At 28.9% G+C, this 18,287-nt stretch overlaps 1 protein-coding gene across 4 annotated transcripts in view; it reads right to left on the reverse strand.

Annotated features, from left to right (window-relative positions):
• Positions 1-18,287, reverse strand: part of LOC118201408 (RNA cytidine acetyltransferase-like) — a 78,573-nt gene that overhangs the window by 41,109 nt on the left and 19,177 nt on the right. For 3 of the 4 annotated variants that reach the window (XM_085827095.1, XM_085827096.1, XM_085827094.1), the window contains 4 exons: positions 16,134-16,460; positions 12,069-12,301; positions 9,684-9,793; positions 1,404-1,554 (listed from right to left, as the gene is read on the reverse strand). In XM_085827095.1, the coding sequence (XP_085683221.1) occupies positions 1,404-1,554; positions 9,684-9,793; positions 12,069-12,301; positions 16,134-16,460 (821 nt within the window). The remainder of the gene's footprint in view (positions 1-1,403; positions 1,555-9,683; positions 9,794-12,068; positions 12,302-16,133; positions 16,461-18,287) is intronic. The other variant, XM_085827097.1, reaches the window with a different exon arrangement.

Raw genomic sequence — 18,287 nt, forward strand, 5'->3', positions numbered from 1 at the left:
TGTAGCGGAATTTTCTATTGCTTTCGCAATTCTTTGACCAATAGAACGACGGGCACCTGTCTGTACTCTTCGTGCACACCAAAGGTTATGTTAATGCAGAGAAAGGGGAAAAGTTATTTCCGGGAGTATGATTCACCATCTGACATTCTATATTAGGAAGAAAAGTTGTTTATTTAGTTTTGGCTTTGATACGGGGAAAAATAGCATGTTCATTAAAAAAAAAAAAAAAAAAAGCACTAAAAGCAAAATATAAGCACTAAAAACAAAAAAATAAGGGCTTTAAAGAAAAAGTAAGCACCTATAAAGGCCTTTATATTTTATTTTCAAATATAAGGACTTATAAGCACTTATAAGGACCGCTACGAACCCTGTACTTTATAAGGCAGACATGTAAAGAATTTGTATAGATATAATACATTAATTTATTAATTCATACATTAATTAAATAATCCTTAGATTGTAAATATTATTTTAATCTTTCTGTTCTTTCAGAATATAAAAATTAGTATTACAGTAAATTTAAGTGCTGTAAAATAAAAATAAAAAACTGTTAGAGAGAAACATTTATAATATTTTGCACCTAATAAATTAAATTATAACATTGGCCTAAATATAAGATTATATCTTATCCCTTAAAACGCTTTTCTGAAAATTTTATGTCATATATACCCAGTCTAATATTAAAAAACTTTCTGCAATATTGTATTTCTTAGAACCAAAGGCACACACTTTTTCCCCCACACATATGTTACTGAAGAGAGGATATATATTAAAACTGTACAATTTTCCCAATTATTAATTATTCTGAAGTAACTCATTTCTCCAAGAAATGAATATTGTTAATAAATTTAAGTTAATTATTTAAAAAAAAAAATCGATAGATATGTTTTAGCCTTACGTTTCCTTACTTTTTATTTTTTTAGAATCAAAGCCCTTTTTATGTTGGTTATATTGAAATTAAGGAATGCATTTTGTAAATGCTCGCATCTTAAAATAAAACAATGCACTAATTCATCAAATATCCCTTAATATGTTATGTTGAAAAATACTCGCTTAATTTTACTTCAGGGAGTGACATTAAGACTGTTTGTTTGCCTTTCTTGCAGACACTTCATACTAAGTTTATTTTAGATGGAATTCTCTCTTATATGCAAACCCTTTCTTTTTTAATAAAGTTTTTCCAAAAATTGTACAAAACACAAAAGTTAAACTTACAGCGCCTTTTGTATGCAAGGTTATCTAATATTTATATTTTAACCAAATGAAATAACTTCATTTACATTTTATTAAACAAAAATCAGATAAGATAATGCATTGATTTTAGGAAAACATAAAATTCTAGTCAAGGTATTTTAAAATTCATTACTGCAAAATTGATTATTTTTGAAGCAATAAAAGGATACAATTCACATGATTCAGGAGAAGGGAAAGCTTCCATCATATGTGTAGCCACTGATACATCAAGGCATAATAAATTATTTAGCCATGCTTCAACAAAATCCCCATCAGAATACCGAATAGCTTGATTCAATGTGATTTCTTTTAGAATGTATGCTGTAAAAATTGTTAAAAAATATATACATTATCTTAAAAAAATACATAAATTAAATATTTTTAAAATCATTAGAAAACTTCAAAAGGGGAAAAAAATTAACATATATGTTACATGCAATTATATTTTGCAGCTGATTACTTAACGAGATACAATTCAGTCTAGAAGAACCACATGCAGAAAAGTTTTACTCCAATTTTTATCAATTTTTTGTAAGAAAATTTACCTTATATTTTTAATGTAATTTCAAACACATTTGTATATTATGAAGCAATATTTGAATTACATGTCCTCGTTCAGTAAAAATACTGCAGTCTTAAACTAAAGCCATAGCATTAGAGAATAGAAATTCAACAATAACCAAAGCAATGACAAAGTAACAAATGTGTTCTGCTACTATAAATCAGAATTTCAAAAACTTTTTTCACTTATAACAACTTTAACAGCATTTTTTCCAAACGCCCTGCTTTCATGATCCTCAAATTCTAAAACAGATGTTTCTTGTCAAAAAAAAAAAAAAAAAAAAAAAAAAAAAAAAAAAAAAGGAAAAGGGAAAAAAAAAAAAAAAAAAAAAAGATCTGCATAATCCTTTAAAAATTACACATATCACAAGAAGTATATAATATTATTTGTATAAATATAAACTCTGATTACTTAATTAATTACATATATAACTATTTACAAAAATAAAATTTGAAAAAGCTTCTGAAACACCCAATAATTTTTTTATATACAGTCAAAAGTCTTTAACCCAGAGTTGTCGGGACTTCTACGATTCCGGATTATAGATCATCAGTTCAAATCTGGTAAGATGGCATGCAGAAATTATAAAATTAAAAATATGAAACTGTAATTTATGAAATAAAGAACAATTATGATCTAAAGGGTATCAAAATTTACAAAAAAAAAAAAAAAAAAAAAAAAAAAAAAGCTTAACATTTATGTGTTTTCTTTACTAAACATTTCTTTCAATTTAAGTTGTTTAAGTTGCTTCGTTTTATGTGATAATACTTTCTCTTTAATTCTATAAACAGACATAATTTCTTGTTTAGTTACAAAGTTCCGCTGTTCAAGTCCTATAATTGCTGTAGCGAGAATACTGACTTATTTGCCTATCGAAATTTTTTCGTTTTCAATAACCTCTGTGTCACTTTCTTCACTATCGGAAGCGAATTATAATGATGAGGAATTTGATTTAAATCATATCAAAGACGGAGTACATTGAGATGAAATACTACATTTAGTACGAAATTATAAGCCAAATAAAATAAAAATAATGTTTTGTATTAGCTGAGAAATACTTGGCTAATAGTGCATGCACCACCAGAATTGGCACTGAAATATATTCTGTGAGAAACTTGATTTTGTGTGGTACATTCAAAGTTGCAATTCATATGTTGCGCTGTAAGGTGAAACCTAGAGCCAGAGAGTCGCTATGGAAAATAAATGTATTGAAAATTAGAGCATGTTATTTCTATGTAATGTGTGTGGTGTTATTTGATTATGATATATAGCTATCGACGGGAAATAGAATAAGTCAATTCATCTGCCCTGAAGATAAGGATAGTGTTGACAGATCAACTTCCAATTCATTGCGTGCCGCGACGCCCCCCCCCCCACAGAGCAGCGTGAAATTGATAAACAGATTTCGGAATGGTTAGAGAAACATCGATTATGGTTATCGATTTTTTGCAGCAATTCCACTTTTTGTTTGATACAGGGTTCGTACACATTTCTGCACATGGAAATTAAGTACTTTTAAGGACTTTTAAGGACCATTAATGAAAAAATTAAGGACCTATAAGCAAATGGGAACTGAATAAATTCAATTAAAAATATTATCTATACTGAACTTTCGTAATATCATCCTAAAAATAAAATAGATCCATAAGCCGGATGCATTATTATTAAGCATAACATAATTATTAATATGTTTGAGAATAAAATAAACTTTATAAATTTATCAAGTAGCATTAAATATTTTACACGCATAATAATTGGACATATTTGAAAGATAAGTGACATTTTATTTAGGTTTTACTAACAGTTAGCTTTATGTTGATTTTTTTTAACTTCTCATTTTGTCACATACTCAGTCTAGGAGTAGATTTTATGTCAAGCAGCATAAAGTGAGAAGTAAAATCACAATGAGCATGATTCAAAACAAAAGACTGGCTGTTGTCACTGCTCCAGCTTGCCTAAAGAGCGACCTGCTAATCAGAACAAACCTAAAAGACCTGATGTAAGCACGGTTCACAAGTTTTGAAAGTTAGCTGGGTTCTGTCTCACCCAGTTAGTGTCATAGTTTCTTGTAGAATTCCAGGGGTTGTAACTCAATTAATATAGTTTAAGGCCCTAATAATCCACTAAAGCCCCAGAGGTGTAGTAATAGTAGGTTTCCTGGCGCAAAACCTTAATGATTATATGTACCGAAACTCACGTCAAATATTCTTAAATACAAAGACACATAAAAACAAATAGCACCAGAGGTGACAAGTTGTTTTACATTATTTTAAGTCTCACTAGATGCGAAGAATAGGTTTACACGAATTTTTACATTTTTATCTTGTGACTACAATAAGGTTAATGAAAGTTAATAACTCGCTTTAAAATGCAAAGATAATTTTTAAAGGTGACCAGTTAGTTATAATTAAATTAGGTGTTAAATAATCTCAGTCATTATGGATTTACATGGGCACTATTAAATTTTATTTATTTTTTAACAATATTTGTTAAAAAAGCCCTATTAAATCACAATCAAATAAAATTTCACAGTTTAAAATACATGTAATTTATGGCATTGACTCTTAAACGATATTACGATAATTATACATTAAAAGCTACAAAATATTTATGTTTTGTAGCAACAACACTCAACAAAATATTTATGCATCTTTTTAATTTGAAGCCTTAACAGACATTTTGGCTAATTTATATACATTTCCTTCTCTTTGAGCATATTTTCTAACAGTTAGAACTTTGTCTCAATACGCAAGACAATGTTCTCACTAGTTTCTACGTGTTTTAGCTCCTAACTTGTCAACTTCTCCAAAATGTTCCCAGGTTTAGGTTTTACTCGATCTGGTAAAAGTTAAATAGTCCAAAACCCTTCGGACAGATGTGCAGCAAATTATCACTATGTCTGAAAGTAGCTACAAAGATTTAAATAAGCTTCTTATTTGAAAAGAACTCAGAACATAAAGGCATGTTATAATGCTAAATAAATCAACTACAGGTCGTGATGATGTAATTAAACAAGAAGAATCAAATTCAAACTAATATGGACTAGCGATCAAACTAAAAATATGGACTACGATATACATTTTAATTTCATTTTAAGCTGTAACATTTTAAGCTCAGTAACTTTATCGTCATAACAAATTCAAATGTCGGCAGCGGTAATGTAAAGATGAATAATTACAAATTATCAGAGCTGGCAGGAACTAATGCAGGGAGCAAGTGAAGCTCAGAAATACACTCTTGTCTTACACTTCAAAAACCTCAGTTTAAAACACTCTTGTCTTACACTTCAAAAACCTCAGTTTAAAAACTAAGTGATTTGCAGTCTGGTGAGAAAATAGAAATGGGAAATTATAGTAATGGCTGAAATTGTAAACAACTCAGTAATTTACATAATAATATCTGTACATATCTTTCAAGAATAATTTCCCATTCAATTTCTTTCTTCCACGTTTCCTTTCCATTTTAGAATTTTTGGACTTAATTAAAGATTTTTTTATTAAAAAAACACTAAATGCATTTAGAATGTATAGAGAAAGCTGCTAATTTTATTTCTTTAGTGATATGAACATTCAGAAATATGAAATGTAGATGGTAAGGTCCGGTTACAGAGCTGGTGTGGCAGAATTTTTAGAATTTAATAACACATCGAGAAACAAAATCTAGAAACATCAAAATTTTAGAATTTAGAACAGGCATTGGAAGCAGAATTTAGAAAGGCACCAGGCAGCAGAATTTACGATCCACAGAGATTGTATCAGGTGGGAAAATGCCCTGTATATGACGCATTAAGACATGTTAGATGAATCGTTTAAATTGTCAGTTTTCAATTTTTTTATTAATAAAAAAATTCTTTTCTATAATGCCTGTCCATATGATAAGATTAGAAACATTTTTGATATTTTATGCTTGTGTCTAGTGAAAAGAAGAGACATTCAACAATTGTGTTTTCATTGTTCTTCCAAACGTTCTCCAAAAAGTAAGAAATTATGGATTAATACCATGGAGACATTTCTCAATGTTCCATTTTACCACATTTTTCTGGAATCTTCCACAAATCTTGCCTTCAAATCTTTCTAAACTTTCCAAGCTGCAACGTCTAAAATCCTAAAGAAAAATTACCCCTACCAATTCGGTAATAGCAAAAAGACATAAATATTTTGAAAAAATATATATATATATATATATATATATATATATATATACAGTCAAAAGTCTTTAATCCGGACGTCCATAATCCGGAATGATCTATAATCCGGACCTCAAAGCTCAAACTTTCTGCGCATGCGTCAACGCATAATGCATTGACGCATGTGCATAATACCTTTATGCATGCACATATGCATTTACGCTTGCGCATAATACATTTACGCATGCGCCTTTAATGTATAACGGACGGTATAAGCTAAGCTAAAATTATCTAACTATCTATTTCAGTTAATGTTACAGATTGTGTTGTTCCTTAATCTTTGAATTGGATCTGGCTTATTATTTTTTGCAGATCGTTAGAGCAATTTTATAAAAGCTGGAACTTTCGATTATGTCAAAAAGAATTTCCGATTATGGAGCTGCCAAAGGATCTACGAAACGAAAGCATGTTTCGATGTCGATCAAACAAAAAGTGGATAAAGGCATATCCTTTGTTTCTCTAACCATTCCAAAATCTGTTTTATCAATTTCACGCTGCTCTGCCGGGGGGGGGGGGGGAGTTGCGGCACGCAATGAATTGGAAGTTGATCTGTCAGCACTATCCTTATCTTCAGGGCAGATGTTTTTATTTTATTCGGCTTATAATTCCTTACTAAATGTAGCATTTCATCTTGATGTACTCCATCTTTGATATGATTTAAATCAAATTCCTTGTCATTATAAATATCACAAATACACATCAAATAGTTTTTTGGTTGAAATTTTCTAATTTCGACTATGCGTAATGTATGCTTTACGCATGCGTGTGTTGAAAGATATGTTTAATAAAGTAAACAAATAAATATTAAGCTTTTTTTTTGTAAATTTTGATACCCTTTAGATCATAATTGCTCTTTATTTCATAAATTATCATTTCATATTTTTAATTTTATAATTTCTGCATGCCATCTTACCAGATTTAAACTGATGATCTATAATTCAGAAAAACCAATAATCCGGAATCGCCGAAGTCCCTACGAGTCCAGATTAAAGACTTTTGACTGTATATATATATATACCGAACGAAAAAGCTGTAAAATTAATTTTATAGAGAAAACTGACGCATATTCTGAAAATTCTGAGACAATTACATGAGAAAACTCTTACCATGAAAAAATTAAAGACATTTTTAATTAATTACATAGCTATTTTGCTTTTTCTAAGAACTGTTTCATAAATTGTGCTTTATAGCATTTATACCTTGCTTATTTTTAAGATTCAAAATATTGTATAATAAGTGGCCAAAATGGAACTTTATAATACAACAGCAAAAAATAAAAATGCTTTATTCTAATGTTATTTCTTAAATGTAATTACAATATATTACCATTATTTTAATGAAATTTATCAATGTTACAATGTTCTAAAAAAATCGTCGAAAAATTCCCAGATCTCGGAATTAAAAATTTTCTATAGAAATTGATCTTAAAATCGCCAAAATGTTGCTAAGTCACCAAATTTAGAGCAATTTAATAAAAGAATTCACATCCCCAGAAGCCAAAATTTGTTTAAGAGCTCTTCACTAGAAAAAATGAAATAATTTTGAAATGCTTGCGTTGCACTTGCTCAGAAACTCTATCCCACCATTTATATTAGAAATAGGAACAATTTATGACCAATGAACGCATTCACCCATTCAAAAGATAATGATATTTGTCAGCGAATTGTGAAAAATATTCCTCCAAAATGCTGATTCACACTCAAAATGGCAATCGAAAAAACAGACAGAAATTTCAAATGATTAAAATTAAGGACCTTCTGCCGATTTTGGCCGAAAGTAAGGACTTTTAAGGACCAAAAATTGATTCCAAAAAAATTAAGGACTTTAAAGGACTCTTAAGGACCATACGAACCCTGTTGATAGACATCGAAACATACTTTCGCTTTGTAGATCCTCATTGGAAAGCTCCAGCATCGGAAATTCTATTTGACATAATCGAAAGTTCAAGCTTACTTTTATAAAATTGCTCTAACAGTCTGCAAAAAATAATAAGCCGGATCCAATTTGAAGATTAAGGAACAACGCAATCTGCAACATTAACTGAAATAGATAATTAGATAATTTTAGCTTACCTTATACCATCTGTTATACATTAAACACTCATGCATAAACATATTATGCACATGCGCACACGCATATGCGCATGCGTTGACGCATGCACAGAAAGTTTGTAGCTTTGAGGTCCGGATTATAGATCATTCCGGATTATGGGTGTCTGGATTAACAACTTTTGACTGTACTTCTACTAACAGAAAGCAATCTCTAGCTTGAGAATCTGCCCTCATGTTGAAATCTCATCACACATATGCTCAATGACTGTTGGGCCAAAGATTAATTTTTCAGGTAAGATATCTAATATGATTATATAATCATTAGTTATATTGTACCAGATACCTATTTTCCTCTTTGTCAGTATACTAAGGTCATTGCAATAACTCATATTAAAGAACTAATCCCTCCTCAACCCATTAGCATCATAGTCTTTAATAGTATTTTAGTTTTTGATTTGATTTTGCCCAACCACCAACAGATTGTTAAGGAAATTAGTGCACTATATTTATCCCTCTTCAACCTATCTTTCATTTTATTTATAACCTCGGCCCTTAGTGGCGATTCATTGTGATCTTGTCTAACCACCAATATACTGGTAAGAAAATTAGTGCATCATATTAGGGGATTTATCCCTCTTCAGTCTGTTTTTCATTTTAGTAATAACCATAGTCTTTAGTCATTGTAATCTAATTTTGTCTACCCATTAACCATTTTGGGAAAAAAAAAAATTGCAGCTTTTTGAAACCTAAATTCTTCCTTGCTCAATGCTTGAAGCCTGGTCATACTGCTATAATTTTCTTTGATGGTTCATACTTAATTCTTTTATGAGGAAGACTGTAAGCAAATAAAATTTTAAGAATGTTTCACAATGGCTCTGGTAATTCCTTTTTTACCATCTACAACGGATGCTTTTTTGCAGGTGACTTACATATATGCTCCATACTGATCATTCCATGATCATACATAAGCAAATTTCAGGATTATCTTTTATAACGCTAATAAAAAGTGAAATGATGTGGATACAAAATTAAAATAAAAAAACAAAAATATTCATCTTTTATAATTATAAATGGCCAAGTGGTTAAAATAATAAGCAAAGTAATAACAGTTTCATTTTAGATTCTAAATTTTAATTTTGGCAAAATGTGCTCCATGCATAAGATTCTCTCTAAGGTGTAACAATCTTTCAAGGTGTTAATGCCACTTAAAATGCCTGATATGCAAAACATCACCAGCATAATTTTCGGAAATTTCTGATATTCGAATAGCCCAAAATTTTCAAGTAAGTTAAATCAGAAGAATTTTGTATTACATGTGTACCTAATAACCAAATATTAAAGTAACATAGTATAATGAAAAAAGTGACATCTTCATTTTATTTTATATTTTCTAAGGTACTTGCTACCTAAAAGAAGCAATTTATATCATTACAATGCATTTTTATTTCAGCAGGATATTAAATTAATTACTTAAAAGTAATGACTGAAAATTTTTAATAGAATTAAGATGCACAAAAATACATGCAGTTACAAACATACACATTTATAGAAGATAATGGTTTTAAAATACTATGAAATGGAGAACTTACTTAATCCTCTTATAATTAAATGAAAGGAAAAATTATTCAGAACAGATTTCATTTTATGCTACCTTTTTCATTTGAAGACAATGGTCCCTTTTCAGAAGATACACTAGAGGTACACTGGTTTCTTAGCTGACTCAACAGTTTGAGGGATAGTGACCTACCAGTCCCTTCATACCTATCAAAAGCATGAATTAATAATTACTATAATTACATGATTTTATATAACAAAAAATTTATGTTTATTCAACAAAATACATGTTCATTATTTTTTATTATATATTAAACAAGGATCTGGGGTGGAAGCATACAAAAATATACTGTACACCAAAGTCACAAATTTCCAAAATTACAGTTTTCAGATAAATCAAGCTTTATCACCTACATTATAATTCTCAAATATCCATTTCATGGAATATACATCTTTCTCTCTATCTATCTATACAACATATAAACTAATGTGAATGAAAAGAGACAAAAAAAGAAAGAAAAGCAGATTTCTGTTTTAATATGGTGCAAATAATATGCACCTAGAAATTAGTTTTATGCTTTGCTTGGCAGCATTTACAAAATCAAAAAATAATGCAAATGTTGGTAAGAAAAGATTCCGCTAAAATAATGTGGACTGACTCTTTTGCTTGTATTTTGGTGCATTAAGACATTATTTTATAAAAATATTTCAATCAGATTAACTCTGGTTTTAATTTAATGTTAAAATTATTATATTTTATTTCCTTAAAATTTCAATAAATGCTTTAGGAAGAAAAAGAATTCACAGCTAAAATTGCTGCTGAAATCAAACAAATTATTTCCTGCAAATTATATGGCATATTCTGTAGTAATAATTTAATAAGATTAATTTAAATGATAGAGCAAATTCATAATAAAAAAATACATATGAAAAATAAAAATAGTTTTCAATGTTTTTGGTAATTAAATCAGAATACTCCAGGATCTACATGTGTAATGTTTTGTACAAAATTCCTTCAATGGTCATTTAAGCTGTTGTCTCATCTAGACACTTTGCCAGATATAATAGCTTTTTTTAATTTGCAGTTCTGAATATAACAATGAAAAATACCCTCTGAAATATATTTTATTCACGAAATTCAGAAATTGCAATTAGGAATGCTATCATTTAGAGTGTATTACATGAAACAAGCAGTAGCAAAACTGAAGAATTAATGACTTGTGTGAAACTTTTCATGAACCCAAAAATCAATACAGAATTAATTCTTGAATGTTTCAGCAAGTGCCTCCTTTCATTTTAATATCAGCACTTAACGTACTACAATCAACTCATATTTGTACAATTCTAAATTCATCAACTTCTACCAGTATAATGGCCTATACGGAAGTTACAAAGAATCCTTTAATAGTCTAATATACTTATTCTCCTCTCCATATTTCTGCTGATCATGAAGACAATGATCAGCAGAAATCAAATTGGAACAGCTTTCTTAAAAGCAGAGATAAAATAAAATGTCAGCCTTTTTCTCAAAAAAAGATAATTCCCTTTTCTCCTGGAGGCAATCAGCTGATAAATTTAAGCGTTACTTAGTTCAACTACTTTTCAACATGTTACATTAAATATCAAACTAACTCTTAAAGAAAGAAAAAAAAAAAAAAAAAAAAAAAAAAGGATGTAGGCTATTTTTTCTAAACGGCATCATTCAACATTATGATTTTAGACTGATGTTTAAATGCTTTATTTATATATGACAGACTGAATATGAGTGGTTATGAGTTTATCTGTGCAACTACTTTCCAACACATTTACCCTAAATCTCAGATTCTAATTTAAAAAAAAAAAAAAAAAAAAAAAAAAAAAGGCTACAGTTTAGAAGACACTTTTTTCCATTACAATTTCAAACTGAAGTTAAAATGCTTTACTTATATATGATGAATCAAATTTGAGGAGTTTCACCATTACAAAGCTTTGATTCCTTGGAAGTTTAAGATAAGCAGAAGGGTCACATAGTTCACCCGTTTGCTCCTTAACGAGATAAATATTGGATTTCTACCTACTTTATGCTTTTTAAACACAGATAATGTATAAAAATGCAAGAAAAAGCTTTAACAGTATGGTGTAAGTTTTGTATTTTAACTTTTTTCTTCATCATCTCTTCATTATTCTCTAAATTTTAAAACAGCTAAGAAGTTTAGATATATGAAAAGAATATATGATGCCATAAAGGTCAATAAGAAACCAAACAAATATTTCTTATTGTTCCACTGATATTTTTCACAGTTTAAAATGCCACTTTTTTTTATCAGCAGTAAAGTCTCCCGTTTTTTCAGTAATTCAAGTAAATATTTTTAAACTTGCAGAATAACTATGTTACTAGAAGTAATGTTATAAAAATATTATAACTGTTACACAGTGATTGATTATTCAGAAAAATATTCTTTTGAAATATGAACATAATAAAAATTTAGAAACATGTACAAACCCGTTTATTGTAGATGCCATAAAAACTGTACAAAAGCCCAACCATTCTTTAACAACAGGTAGAGGAATAGCAGCTGCTTCATCAATAACTATTAATTCAGCATTACCTAATTTGCAAAAATCTGTTGGAGGTAAATAACGAACAGCTCCTGGATAAATTCTAAAGATTTTAATTCCATTAATAAACCTCGCATTCTCCAACTGACTAGATTGAATTTGATAATCAGCACCTTCCTGAGGAAAAAAATCAGTAACATTTAAAGAAAAATCACAAATAACTATTTCTCACAAACAGAGAAATCTATAAATGATCATATATATATATATATATATATATATATATATTCACACTGATCATGTAAATAAAATATATTTTTAACAGTAAATTATTAATTTTAATTTATTGAAAATTTGTTATAGTAAAGAAAATACTGGATTGAACAATGATTATGCAAAAATTTTACTTTATACTTTTTACTGATATTTTAAAAATATTACTAAATAAAAGATTCTCCCTTCTAAAACAAAAACAAAAAATATTTAACTTCAAAATTAAAACCAGATATTTGATATCATTTTTTCTTCACTTTAAATAAACTTATTTTTTTTTATAAAGAATCAATTTAAGCAAATTTCTCAACATCTGTGAATTGTCTCATCAAACATCTCTGATATTATATTTTGTATTTTCATGCATCCAATAATGGAACTGCTTAAGAAAGACCGGCCATGAAGATCACCAAATGTTATGGTACATCAAAGGAAAAAGTCAACATATACTAGTTTGAAAGTCAGCAATATGGTTGAAATTTATAGATTAAAAATTTTTTGATGGGTAATGTAGGCAACTTGGAAAGATATATAAACACATGAAAACATATATTACCAACTTTAAAATACATAATCGTTACAACAATCTAATCCATTTTAAGAAATACATACATTTTGAAGACTTTAGTATAAACAGTACAGTATGCAATTCTCCACAGAAAAAATTCCTTAAATTACATAAAACTTGGTTTAGAGAGACAAAGATACATTCTGAAAATATGATTTTAATTTCACGTAATTGAGGGGCCAGATGCAACAATTGGATAAATCTGATATCACAGGAATCAGATTTACCTGACTGTTGACCCAGTTCTTCAATTCTAAATGTTTGGTACCTGAACATACAAGATACAAGTAGCACAGCCAGTGGCGAATCGTTAACTACAGCATACCACCATATTGCGGCAAACACACAGAAATGCTCAAATTGTATAGATCATTAATACTGCTAATTAAATGAGCCTACCATTTAGTATTCCTATTACATTCATATATTTACAATTTATTAACAAGGTGAGGACTGATTCTTTAAGCACTCAATTTCTGTAGATAATATGATAGTGACCAAATTTCTAAATTCATTCCATATCTGCTGATATTAGCTATGTGTAATATTTATTACTCTATGGGAAAATAACATCTGGAAAGTTCTGATTGTGCAATAGCTGCACCATCTGATTAATTAGTCCCAACATTGTACCTATTACACATAGAATGTAATGTACTATTTTTCAACATATAGCTGTCCTTTTAGAATAGTTAAAAGTGGTTGCCTTTCCCATGAAGTATATATAATGGACATAATATTATAAGCCACTATAAGTTTTAAATTCCAAAACCATTTATTATTCTTATAATTATACATTTTATCCTATATCATATCTCAAAATTAACTAAAAAATCAATAATAATAATTTTAAAAAAATCTAAGCAATTCAGAGTGAGATTCAGATGATATTACTTTATTTAACAATTAATTAAATTAATACATACTAATTTAATAAAACAATTCAATATTAATTATTTCTTTTCTATCTATTAAAGTATTTTGCTACATCTACGATGATCATAGAGCAAAAAATATTTCATACTCACTGAAGGAAAAGAAAAAGTGCCAGTCTAGGGAAAAAATAAGCTGTTTGTTTTTATTTTTCTACATGGAAAAGTTTACGATATCACTATTTGATAATAGCAGATGAGCTCAATGTAAAACTGCTATACTAACGTATGTTTAAAAAATATGAGTGCTTGGAGCGTTAAAGGTCACCTCACTTCAGTCATCTGTAAACCCATAAACTGCATTTGTCAATTATTATAACAGAATTTCCTCCATAGTTCTAGTAATTTATATTCATTTTTAATGCTTTAACTAATATAACATCAGATATTCAATAATTTAAAATGCTATTTACATAAATTTTTCTGCAGGAGAAAAACAGTGCAATATTTACTTACAATTTTTGCAGATTTTGCTTAATTAATTCATTTTTAGAAACAATAAAATCTGAAGCTGAAGAAATTTTTATTTATTTCCCCTCCCCAAAGGATTCAATGGAAAAAGGTGTAGTTGTTTTCAGATTTTACTCTTATTGCAAATGGTTTCTAAACATTTGCTGGAGACAGTCTTCTGTAAAGATCGTGAATGAAGGCGATATAACAGAGCTTTAATTAATGTTATTAAATTAGGAAACATTTTTTCATTAACATTCAACATAGTAGCATTTTTTCATATAAAATTTTCATTCTCAATATCTCTGACCTTCCTTCAGCGCTTCTTATAATCTTCAATAGTTGCTATTCTTTATCAACATCTTCATAGTTTTCTTCTTCAATAACATTAGGAAATTTAAAGCATAAAGCATTTATTCTGCAAAAACAGTCTGATTTACATATTTCAGAATTCAAAATTGCTAAACTTTTTAATACTGATCTTTGAAATTTATACAGTGAAAACATTAAACCACTAAGCTCAATGCACAGTCAAACATTTCACTTCAAAGTATCTCATATCTCTGGAAATTGAAAGTTATAGAAACTCATGCATGAAAAGGCTTCGTTTCACAGCTAAATATATTTTTCAAGAATAGCCAATAATAAATTAAGAACTGGCAATAACTAGCTAGATCTATCTATTGAGTTGATGATGATTTTATAAAATGCATTTGTATCATTTAATTAGCTACTGATGAAATTAGAATGTGAAGGAGATGCTCATTACCTTGGTTTAATCATAGTATGCAAAGTTGAAATAATAATTCAAAATTAATAAATAATACATATATTCTGCCATGCTCTAGTCGCCTTCATCCAACTTTAATGGTTATTATTAGACTACTTTCAAAGACCATGAGGGCTATCTGCCTAAGGGAAAGGAGGACATTTTAAAAGAAAGTGGCTCATATTCACACTACACATGGGAAAACCGTGAAAACCAACCATGCAGTCAAGCCCATTTTCCTGGGTTTAAAACTTGCGCGAAGTACTGGCATTCAGCAGGCTTGACTAATCAGCCACTGGTGGGGCCACTCAGCTCAAAACACAGCATATAATAAATATTATAATCATCTATAATTATATAAACTTCGTTGATTTGAGACCAACATTCATCATATTAAAATTTATCTGTGGCCAGCATGAAAGGGTAATATAACAACAATTTCCGTGTTGCTAACACAAGTTCAAGCAATATGAGCTTGGTGCTTAGCTCTGTTACAAATTCATCAGAATTTTGTTGCCTTGTTAATTCAAATTTATTTAGTGTTGTTGGTAAGTTAAAACTCTAAGAAGAAAAAAAAAATTTTTAAATTATAGATACCAGGGATTTTGTAATGCAGTTAAACTGTTATGGCTTATTCATTATCATCTTCTAATACTTTCAGGTTAAGGTATGTACCTGTGTCTAATTCTCATGTTATTATTATATTCTCTGTTATATTTATTATTCAGAAGCAGGAAGAAAGCAATCACCATATCACTTGGTAAGTGTATTAAACCACTAAAAATTTATAACAAAAGTACCAGATCAAACATGAAATTGCAAGTAGCAGTACCCTGGTTGTACCTGTCTTGAATACATTAAAGTATATACAACATTATCAACTAATAAAAGACTTTGTTGCAAATAATTTATTAAAAACTTCAAATGATATAATATGTTTAAATAAATAATGAATGGAGAGAAAAATTTTTCAGTAAATTATATTGTTTCACACATAGTCTACAAAAATATACATACTTTAAAGCCAAGCTCTTGCAGTCCTTTAATTAAGAAGGAAAACAAAGTCTGCAGATTTTCAAGATGTGGTGAGGTTACATATATATTTGAGTATTTTAAATACAAAGCAATGGCAACAGCTAAACCCAAAGTTGCTGATTTGCCACGCCCTCTAGCAGAGGTCAAAGACACTACTGTATGTATAAACCTTTCTTTGAGCGTTTCTGCGAATTTTGTTAATGCATTAATTTGATCTTTTGTACAACACACAGAAAAGACTTTGCTAAAACAATCAAATGATTGATTCAGCACACACTGTGATTCAGACTTGGGTAATTTAACATCTCTCTGGAAAAAAAAAAAAAAAAAAAAAAAATGCCAAAATGAATATTTTAAAGTATTTATAAAACATAAGAAAAAAATTATTTTCACTCTCTTAATAAAATTTCTACCCTGTATATTGTTTAAAAAACATTTATATGTTTTCAATAAAGAAGCAATCAAACTGTAAACATCAAAACTACTGTAAAAAAAAAAATCCAGATATAGATTTTCAAACATGTTAATCAAATGAAATGCAGGTTGAATTCTTACAGCTTAATGCATAGATGCATATATAATTTACATAATGAAATAAGATATATATGTCCAAATAATTTTAAAAGTACTAAACAGCTAGAATAAAAAAGGCAATGAGAAAAATTAATATTACCAAAAATATTTATCGTAGAAGTTGGCTGCTAATCTTTTTTTCAAATAATGAGCACTTACATAATTACATCTACTGCTCCTAAAAATTTAAAACTTTTATCTAAACTAAAATCAAAGCTAAATGCATTTTTATTTTTAATATCTCAAGATAATTACTGCATAACTTTTCATTTTCATACTTTGCAGCTTATAAGCAAAATACACAAATACTGTAAAGATACATTAATTACTTCTTTGTTTAACAATCAAACAGAAATGCCCAAAACTTCAAACAGAAATGAAAACTTCAAAATAAGCTGACATATACCCGGAAAGAAAAAGATGATGAGGAGAAGGTGAGGATGAAGATAAACATGCACAGCAAGAAAGTTATATACATAGAAGCTGATGAAATATTGCAGACTTTCATAAGATTTGCTGATAAATGTTCATCAGAGTCTGCCGATGATGTTATGAAGCTCCATTGTATACTCAGAGAATCTTTAAAATCATGGCGACAATCATGCGAGCATGCAGACATTTGAATGCCTAGCATTGCTTAGTTTATTATATTACTATATTATTATGCTAAGCGTATTTACTATGCTATACATACTTTTAAAAGTATAATTTTAATTATCTCATGAAAATTATGATACATTCAAAAGTCGTTAATCCGGACTCGTCGGGACTTCGGCGATTCGGGATTATCGATTTTTCCAGATTATAGATCATCAGTTTAAATCTGGTAAGATGGCACGCAGAAATTATAAAATTAAAAATATGAAACCGTAATTTAGGAAATAAAGAACAATTATGATCTAAAGGGTATCAAAATTTACAAAAAGAAAAAGCTTAATATTTATTTGTTTACTTTATTAAACATTTCTTTCAATGTAACTTGTTTAAGTTGCTTCGTTTCATGTGATAATACTTTCTCTTTAATTCTATTAAACAAACATAATTTCTTGCTTAGTTACAAAGTTCCGCTGTTCAAGTCCTATAATTGCTGTGTCGAGAATACCGACTAATTTGTCAATCGAAGTTTTTTCGTTTTCAATAACCTCTGTGTCACTTTCTTCACTATCAGAAGCGAATTATAATGAGGAGGAATTTGATTTAAATCATATCAAAGACGGAGTACACCGAGATGAAATAATACATTTAGTACGGAATTATAAGCCAAATAAAATAAAAACATCTGCCCTGAAGATAAGGATAGTGCTGACAGATCAACTTCCAATTCATTGCGCACCGCGTCGTTTCCCTCCCCCCGCAGAGCAGCGCGAAATTGATAAACAGATTTCGGAATGGTTAGAGAAACGAAGGATATGCCTTTATCCATTTTTTGCAGCAATTTCACTTTTTTTTTAGTGGACTTCGAAACATACTTTTGCTTTGTAGATCCTTTACGTATTAGTAAATATATATCGGAAATTCTGTTTGAGATAATCGAAAGTTCAAGCTTACTTTTATAAAATTGCT

The sequence above is a fragment of the Stegodyphus dumicola genome, chromosome 11 (genome assembly GCF_044657685.1).
Source record: "Stegodyphus dumicola isolate Sdum_Otavi_A_Nest chromosome 11, ASM4465768v1".
Lineage (NCBI taxonomy): Eukaryota > Metazoa > Arthropoda > Arachnida > Araneae > Eresidae > Stegodyphus > Stegodyphus dumicola.